The 10,000-nt window shown below is 36.5% G+C and overlaps 1 protein-coding gene across 2 annotated transcripts in view; it reads left to right on the top strand.

Annotated features, from left to right (window-relative positions):
- The window catches only part of ednrab (endothelin receptor type Ab), a 13,559-nt gene that overhangs the window by 138 nt on the left and 3,421 nt on the right, over positions 1-10,000 (top strand). The window contains exons 1-5 of one of the 2 annotated variants that reach the window (XM_084098268.1): positions 1-83; positions 2,297-2,732; positions 4,197-4,324; positions 8,384-8,582; positions 9,183-9,335. The exon at positions 1-83 is cut by the window's left edge and continues 138 nt beyond it. In XM_084098268.1, the coding sequence (XP_083954394.1) occupies positions 2,343-2,732; positions 4,197-4,324; positions 8,384-8,582; positions 9,183-9,335 (870 nt within the window). In that variant the 5' untranslated portion in view covers positions 1-83; positions 2,297-2,342. Of the gene's footprint in view, positions 84-2,272; positions 2,733-4,196; positions 4,325-8,383; positions 8,583-9,182; positions 9,336-10,000 lie in introns of both variants that reach the window. The other variant, XM_084098267.1, reaches the window with a different exon arrangement.

The following is a 10,000-nucleotide window of genomic DNA, read 5'->3' as shown; positions in this document are numbered from 1 at the left end:
GGGACGTTTCCGGGCCACAGAAGAGAGAGAGAGAGAGAGAGAGAGAGAGAGAGAGAGAAGAGTCTATCAGCTTTATCCTGAAGGTCAGTGTGTGTTTGTGTGCGTCACGTTTCTCAAAACATTACTGTCTCTTTTACAGCTTTTGTGTTTCTCTGGACGCTTTAGACTTAGACTTAGACGCTTCTCCTGATGTTTGGAGAAAGAAAACCCGAAAGAGTCACTCGCTCTGGCTATAACGTGACGGAGAGTGAACTCATATCATCTGACGAGAGACTCTAGAGGAAACGCAGAAACTAAACCAGAAAACATTTCAGCTTGAAATAAAATAAGTCTTAACTGTAATACAATTAACAATTTAAGTGTGTGTGTGTGTATATGTTACCGGCAAAGTGTGTAATCCGGCATTCTATAGAATGCCTAGGTAATGTATAGAATTAGGTCATGTATTTTTTGCAAAAAACATCAGGAATTCTATACATTGCCAAGGCATTCTATACAATACCGGGATTTCACACTTTGCCGGTAACATAATATTATTATTATTATATATTATTAAATATTTTGTATTACTCTAGTTGCTCATTTTTGATTAGTTTAAGTTAAATAAAAAACTATATAGTTATATTTAAAAAGAGACAACAAAATTAATACAAAAATGAAAGTGAAAACAGAACAAAAAATAAAATCTAATTCAATATATTAACAAAACTATAAAAGTACTGTATATCAGTGGTTCGTTTTGCTTAAAATAACTAGAAAATAAAAATATATAGATGTTTAAAAACAGCAAAAACTACTAAAAATGACAAAAATACAACAAAATTGCTAAAAAATCAATTCAAATTCAAAATATGAACAAAATTATAATAGTAAAATGAATAAATATACAAAAATAAAAACTATATAGACATTTTAAAAACAACAAAAACTATTAAAAATGACAAAAATACAACAAAATTACTAAAACTTACTAAAATTAAAGTGAAAAAAGAAAACACAAAAATAAAATAAAATTGAAAACATAAAAAAATGTATAATAGTAAAACAAATAAATATACCAAAATAAAACTAGACATTTAAAACCAACAAAAACTACTAAAAATGACAAAAATACAACAAAATAAAATTAAAGTGAAAACAGAAAACATAAAAATAAAATTCAAAACATAAACAAAAACTATAATAGTAAAACTAAAAAAATACAAAAAATAAAAACTATATAAACATACTTAACAAAAACTGCACAAATGACAAAAATACAACAAAATTGCTAAAACTTGAACTGAAATGAAAGTGAAAACAAAGGATTAAAATCTAACTCAAAGCATGAATAAACTGATGGTAAAGTGACAGATCAGTGTGTGAGAATCAGTGCGAGGAAAAGCACATGATCTGCGGCTCAAACCCAGTTCAAAGTGAATCTGCTGGTTTGATGTGATTGTGAACAGTGTGTTTGTGGCTTTTCATTAAGTTACAATCACTGGCATGTGTGAGCGGCTGATTTCATCGCATTACAGTTGGAAAACACACTCCAGTCACTTTCACACTCATGTGTTCAGAGTAGAAGTCTATGGGGCGAGTGACCGGACGCTTTCAAAAGCCAAAATTATGTGTTTTAACATAAACAAAAACTATAATAGTACAAATAATAAATATACAAAAAACTAATAAAAATTACAAAAATACAACAAAATTACTAAAACTTGAACTAAAATGAAAAAAAAAAAATATGAAAAGAAAAGACAATTCTAAATATGAACAAAAACTACAATAGTAAAACTAGTACATATGCAAAAATAAAACATATTTTAAAACAACAAAACCTAAATTAAAGTAAAAAAAAAAAAATCCAATTCAAAAATACAAAAAACAACAACAAAATTGCTACAACTTTAACAAACATTAAAGTGAAAAGAAAGATTAAAATCTAATTTAAAACATGAATAAACCTTGTATGTGAATGATGGTAAAGTGACAGAGCTGTATGTTATTTTTATTAAAGGCTCTTCCAAAAAAAAGTGCCTTTTGACAATTTTAACTGTTAAATCACACTATAAAAGATCATTTATAAGTGCATGTTTTACCTAAAATACTATTTCAGTTTTTATACTTACAAATTTCAATGTTATTTGTGAAATTTACTAGCAATTTCTGAGTGAGAATTGTTTCTACACCCTTTTTTGTGTTATATCATATTGATATACCCTCATATCAAGTGAAAGTTTCCTTGTTTAGTGCTTTTATATGTCCGACTGTAATAAACCCAGAACAGTTTCTCTTTGTTCCTGTCCTGTAGAGACACTGACCCCAGATCTGTTAACAAAAGGAGTCTTTGATCTGCAATGTTGCCCCACAAAACCCACCGGGTCACTCTGTTAATGACGCTCGTATCCTGCCTGCTGATTGGCCGTGGAACCTGTCAATCAAACTCATCCAACAGCTCTCATCTCTCTGAGTCCCCGGGGTCGAATCGCGTGACCTCTGACCCCAGATCTGCCCAGGGTCGTCCACCGGCGTGTCTCAGCAGGACGTCTATTGAGGGTTTGTTCAAGTACGTGAACACGGTCCTGTCATGCATGATCTTCGCGGTGGGAATGCTGGGAAACGCGACGCTTCTGAGGATCATCTACCAGAACAAGACCATGAGGAACGGCCCGAATGCTCTGATTGCCAGTCTGGCCCTCGGGGACCTCGTGTACATCGCCATCGACATTCCCATCAACCTCTACAAGGTAATAATGAGAGAAACACACACACACACACACACACACACACACACACACACACACACACACACACACAGTCTCTCCATCGACATTCCCATCAACCTCTACAAGGTTAAACTCTAAATATTAATATATGAAAAAAATATTTTATAACTAGTGCAAAATGCCCGTGCAAAATCAGTTTTTGTGTGTTTTTAGTAATTGTTGATTTGATGCCCGTGAAAGAGACTGTGAACGCATTGAATTCAGGGAGCATGCTAGGTTACTACAAATGATGGCTGTGGATAGAATAAAATATAATATTCAGAAGTAAACAGTGTAGCTTATCAGAATGTTTATTTTTAAACCACAACCTTTTAAAAATGATATATTTAACGATATATTTTGCATTTCTCATCCAAACAACGTCAAACTTGGCACTGCACTTACTCATGCCCGTGGCAAGACACCTGTCAAGTTTGAAATCCATCGGACTAACGGTTCGAGATATATGCGAATAACACACACACACACAGACACACAGACACACACACAGACACACAGACAGACAGACAGACGTTCCTGTAATTTATAGATAGATATATATATTTTATATATGCCCCCCCCCAATACAGTAAAACTGCACATTTTAGAGTGGCCTTTTATTGTGGCCAGCCTAAGGCACACCTGTGCAATAATCATGCTGTCTAATCAGCATCTTGATATGCCACACCTGTGAGGTGGATGGATTATCTCGGCAAAGGAGAAGTGCTCACTAACACAGATTTAGACAGATTTGTGAACAATATTTGAGAGAAATAGCCCTTTTGTGTACATAAAAAAAGTCTTAGATCTTTGAGTTCAGCTCATGAAAAATGGGGGCAAAAACAAAAGTGTTGCGTTTATAATTTTGTTCAGTGTATGTGTATATATATATATATATATATATATATATATATATATACACACAATCTAAAAGTATTTTATAAAACAAAATATTCTAATAAATAGTAAAAATGTATAAATATATATTATATAATTATTATATAATTATTATATATAAATATATTATATATAATTTTAACAAAATGTTATTTAGATGCATAAAAATATAAATATAAGTGCACATTATATGTAATCATATTTTGTATTTATAATATTTTTGCATTATATATATATATATATATATATATATATTAGTTTAAAAATACGTTAAAAATATTGTAAAATATTTTTGTGTAATTTCAATTGACAAAAATATATAGTTAATAGTATTGTGACTTTAATAGTTTTAGTTCTAGTTGGTTTATTTCTGAGGTAAACGTGTGCAGCAGTGCATCAGACAGACTTATTCTGGGACAGTTATCAGAGTAACACTCATCACACACACACACACACACACACACACACTCACAGATAAAGGCGCTTCACTGGTTGGTGTTTAAACACACACAGGTTGTCCAGCGTTTGAAGTGTGTGTGTGTGTTTCAGCTGCTGGCGATGCGGTGGCCCTTCGACGACAGTATGTTCGGCTTGTTCCTGTGTAAACTCATGCCGTTCCTGCAGAAAACATCAGTCGGAATCACAGTTCTCAATCTGTGCGCGCTCAGTGTGGACAGGTAACACACTCTCTCTCTCTCTCTCTCTCTCTCTCTCTCTCTCTCTCTCTCTCTCTCTCTCTCTCTCTCTCTCTCTCTCTCTCTCTCACACACACACACACTTCATGGACATGCTGAAATGAATGGGAGACTAGTGGAAGTTTGCTCTAGTGGAAGGGTTTGGTACTGCATATCTTCTTATCTGGTAAAAAATTATCCGCCTCATTTGAGCGCATACGTTTTTTAAGCACTGTTAGAATTTATGCGCATCTTGGCGTTTCCATCTAGCATTTTTTATGCAATGATAACGCAAAATTGGTGGATGGAAACACACATGCTTTTGTTTATTATACTTAATATGCTGTTGATGTTTTTTATATATACACTCACCTAAAGGATTATTAGGAACACTTGTTCAATTTCTCATTAATGCAATTATCTAATCAACCAATCACATGGCAGTTCCTTCAATGCATTTAGGGGTGTGGTCCTGGTCAAGACAATCTCCTGAACTCCAAACTGAATGTCAGAATGGGAAAGAAAGGTGATTTAAGCAATTTTGAGCGTGGCATGGTTGTTGGTGCCAGACGGGCCGGTCTGAGTATTTCACAATATGCTCCAGTTACTGGGATTTTCACGCACAACCATTTCTAGGGTTTACAAAGAATGGTGTGAAAAGGGAAAAACATCCAGTATGTGGCAGTCCTGTGGGCGAAAATGCCTTGTTGATGCTAGAGGTCAGAGGAGAATGGGCCGACTGATTCAAGCTGATAGAAGAGCAACTTTGACTGAAATAACCACTCGTTACAACCGAGGTATGCAGCAAAGCATTTGTGAAGCCACAACACGCACAACCTTGAGGCGGATGGGCTACAACAGCAGAAGACCCCACCGGGTACCACTCATCTCCACTACAAATAGGAAAAAGAGGCTACAATTTGCACGAGCTCACCAAAATTGGACAGTTGAAGACTGGAAAAATGTTGCCTGGTCTGATGAGTCTCGATTTCTGTTGAGACATTCAGATGGTAGAGTCAGAATTTGGCGTAAACAGAATGAGAACATGGATCCATCATGCCTTGTTACCACTGTGCAGGCTGGTGGTGGTGGTGTAATGGTGTGGGGGATGTTTTCTTGGCACACTTTAGGCCCCTTAGTGCCAACTGGGCATCGTTTAAATGCCACGGCCTACCTGAGCATTGTTTCTGACCATGTCCATCCCTTTATGTACCATGTACCCATCCTCTGATGGCTACTTCCAGCAGGATAATGCACCATGTCACAAAGCTCGAATCATTTCAAATTGGTTTCTTGAACATGACAATGAGTTCACTGTACTAAAATGGCCCCCACAGTCACCAGATCTCAACCCAATAGAGCAACTTTGGGATATGGTGGAACGGGAGCTTCGTGCCCTGGATGTGCACAAATCTCCATCAACTGCAAGATGCTATCCTATCAGTATGGGCCAACATTTCTAAAGAATGCTTTCAGCACCTTGTTGAATCAATGCCACGTAGAATTAAGGCAGTTCTGAAGGCGAAAGGGGGTCAAACACAGTATTAGTATGGTGTTCCTAATAATCCTTTAGGTGAGTGTATATACACACATTAACCTTTAGGCAATAGGCATAGGCCTATCTGTACAGATATTGAAGGAAGATTTAATTACATGGTATTTGTGGATATTTTTATATGCATATTATTGTTTCCTACTTGAGTTAGTAAATTGGTATTGTTCAATAAAAAAATAAAATAAAAAAAACAGTAATGGGAAGCTGTAGTAACTGTACACCGTTTACATCGTGTGTTGGAACGCTATTGTAACTTTACACTGTTTACCTCATGTGTGTTGGATCGCTATAGTAACTTTACACCGTTTACCTCGTGTGTGTTGGAACGCTATTGTAACTTTACACTGTTTACCTCATGTGTGTTGGAACGCTATTGTAACTTTACACTGTTTACCTCGTGTGTGTTAGAACGCTATTGTAACTTTACACTGTTTACCTCATGTGTGTTGGAACGCTATAGTAACTTTACACCATTTATCTTGTGTGTGTTGGAACGGTTTAGTAACTTTACAACGTTTACCTCGTGTGTGTTGGAACGCTATAGTAACTTTACACTGTTTACCTCGTGTGTGTTGGAACGCTATAGTAACTTTACACCATTTACCTCATGTGTGTTGGAACGCTATAGTAACTTTACACCATTTACCTTGTGTGTGTTGGAACGGTTTAGTAACTTAACACCATTTATCTCGTGTGTGTTGGAACGGTTTAGTAACTTTACACCATTTATCTTGTGTGTGTTGGAACGGTTTAGTAACTTTACACTGTTTACCTCGTGTTTGTTGGAAAGCTATAGTAACTTTACACCATTTACCTCATGTGTGTTGGAACGCTATAGTAACTTTACACCATTTACCTCGTGTGTGTTGGAACGGTTTAGTAACTTAACACCATTTATCTTGTGTGTGTTGGAACGGTTTAGTAACTTAACACCATTTATCTCGTGTGTGTTGGAACGGTTTAGTAACTTTACACCATTTATCTTGTGTGTGTTGGAACGGTTTAGTAACTTTACACTGTTTACCTCGTGTTTGTTGGAACGCTATAGTAACTTTACACCATTTACCTCATGTGTGTTGGATCGCTATAGTAACTTTACACCGTTTACCTCGTGTGTGTTGGAACGGTTTAGTAACTTAACACCATTTATCTTGTGTGTGTTGGAATGGTTTAGTAACTTTACACTGTTTACCTCATGTGTGTTGGAACGCTATAGTAACTTTACACCATTTATCTTGTGTGTGTTGGAATGGTTTAGTAACTTTACACTGTTTACCTCATGTGTGTTGGAACGCTATAGTAACTTTACACCATTTACCTCATGTGTGTTGGATCGCTATAGTAACTTTACACCGTTTACCTCATGTGTGTTGGAACGGTTTAGTAACTTAACACTGTTTACCTCGTGTGTGTTGGAACGGTTTAGTAACTTTACACCATTTACCTCATGTGTGTTGGATCGCTATAGTAACTTTACACCGTTTACCTCGTGTGTGTTGGAACGGTTTAGTAACTTAACACCATTTACCTCGTGTGTGTTGGAACGGTTTAGTAACTTTACACCATTTATCTTGTGTGTGTTGGAACGGTTTAGTAACTTTACACTGTTTACCTCGTGTGTGTTGGATCGCTATAATAACTTTACACTGTTTACCTCATGTGTGTTGGAACGCTATAGTAACTTTACACCGTTTACCTCATGTGTGTTGGAACGCTATAGTAACTTTACACCATTTACCTTGTGTGTGTTGGAACGCTATAGTAACTTTACACCATTTACCTTGTGTGTGTTGGAACGCTATAGTAACTTTACACCGTTACCTCGTGTGTGTTGGAACGCTATAGTAACATTACACCGTTTACCTTGTGTGTGTTGGAACGCTATAGTAACTTTACACCGTTACCTCGTGTGTGTTGGAACGCTATAGTAACTTTACACCATTTACCTTGTATGTTTTGGAACGCTATAGTAACTTTACACTGTTTACCTTGTGTGTGTTGGAACGCTATAGTAACTTTACACCGTTTACCTCGTGTGTGTTGGAACGGTTTAGTAACTTAACACCATTTACCTCGTGTGTGTTGGAACGGTTTAGTAACTTTACACCATTTATCTTGTGTGTGTTGGAACGGTTTAATAACTTTACACTGTTTACCTCGTGTGTGTTGGATCGCTATAATAACTTTACACTGTTTACCTCATGTGTGTTGGAACGCTATAATAACTTTACACTGTTTACCTCATGTGTGTTGGAACGCTATAGTAACTTTACACCGTTACCTCGTGTGTGTTGGAACGCTATAGTAACATTACACCGTTTACCTTGTGTGTGTTGGAACGCTATAGTAACTTAACACTGTTTACCTCGTGTGTGTTGGAACGCTATAGTAACTTTACACCATTACCTCGTGTGTGTTGGAACGCTATAGTATACTTTACACTGTTACCTCGTGTGTGTTGTGAAGCTGTAGTAACTTTACACCGTTACCTCGTGTGTGTGTTGCAGGTATCGCGCGGTGGCGTCGTGGAGTCGCGTGCAAGGCGTCGGGATTCCCCTGTTCACGGCGCTGGAGATCGTGTGTATTTGGACGCTGGCGGCAGTGCTGGCGGTTCCGGAGGCCATCGGGTTCAAGATGGTCAGTTTCGAATATAACAACATCACCATCAGAACCTGCATGCTGAAGCCAGAGACGCCCTTCATCACGGTGAGAACAATCACTTCTGTTCAGATCGGAGTTATACATTATTCCTTCATAAAAATTCCTTTTTTAAAAATCAAAGCTTTAAAAAAAATGAAAGTCCGTTCTGCTGATTCAGGTTTCATTTTTCACTGAAATGTATATTTTTAGGTTTATATCATTTTTGAAAGCTGTCAGAAAATATGCATTTCAAACAGGAAGGAGTTAAAAGGCTCTTTTTGAATATTTTTAAAGACACATGATCAATTGAGTAACACCATTGTCAGATTAGAGAATAATTTTAAAATAATAAGATGTATAAAAAAGATATATACAAGTAAAATATAAAAAATAATATGAATTATGAATACAGTATCAAAATAATATTACTTATAAAAATATATTTTATAAACATGTCGTCTATAAATTTATATAAGATATATAAAATATATTTAAAAATAGTGTTTACTTAGATGTAATAATTAATATAATAATTAAATTATATAAAGATTATATATATATATATATATATATATATATATATATATATATATATATATATACTTTTTAAAATTATTATTAATAAATAAAATGCATGTGTGTGTGTGTGTGTGTGTGTGTGTGTAGTTCTACAGGGACGTGAAGGTCTGGTGGCTGTTTGGCTTTTACTTCTGTGTGCCGCTGGTGTGTACGGGCGTCTTCTACACACTGATGACCTGTGAGATGCTGAGCAACAGGAAGGGCAGTCTGAAGTTCTCACTGAGCGAACACCTGAAACAGGTGAAGAACATACACACACTCACTCACACACACACACCTGAGCAAACACCTGAGTGAACACCTGAAACAGCTGAAGAACATACACACACTCACTCACACACACACACACACACACACACACACACACCTGAGCAAACACCTGAGTGAACACCTGAAACAGGTGAAGAACATACACACACTCACTCACACACACACACACACCTGAGCAAACACCTGAGTGAACACCTGAAACAGGTGAAAAACATACACACACACACACACACACACACACACACACACACACCTGAGCAAACACCTGAGTGAACACCTGAAACAGGTGAAAAACATGCACACACACACACGCACACACACACACACGCACGCACGCACACACACACACACACACACGCGCACAAGTCAAGTCACCTTTATTTATATAGCGCTTTTTACAATACAGATTGTATCAAAGCAGCTTCACAGTGATTACATGAAAATAATACAACAAAGTTTGTTAGAAGAAAATTGCGTCATCGTCCACCTTAAGTAAGTCAGATCAATAATATTGTTGAATATTAAATGTCCCCAACTAAGCAAGACAAAAGCCAAGGCAACAGTGGCAAGGAACCGAAACTCCATCAGTGACAGAATGGAGAAAAAACCTTGTGAGAACCCAGACTCAGTTCATC

Source organism: Abramis brama, assembly GCF_963993115.1.
Source record: "Abramis brama genome assembly, chromosome: 22".
NCBI classification, from domain to species: domain Eukaryota; kingdom Metazoa; phylum Chordata; class Actinopteri; order Cypriniformes; family Leuciscidae; genus Abramis; species Abramis brama.
Note: the sequence above shows the minus strand (reverse complement) of the source record. Positions and strands in the feature narration are given on the sequence as shown.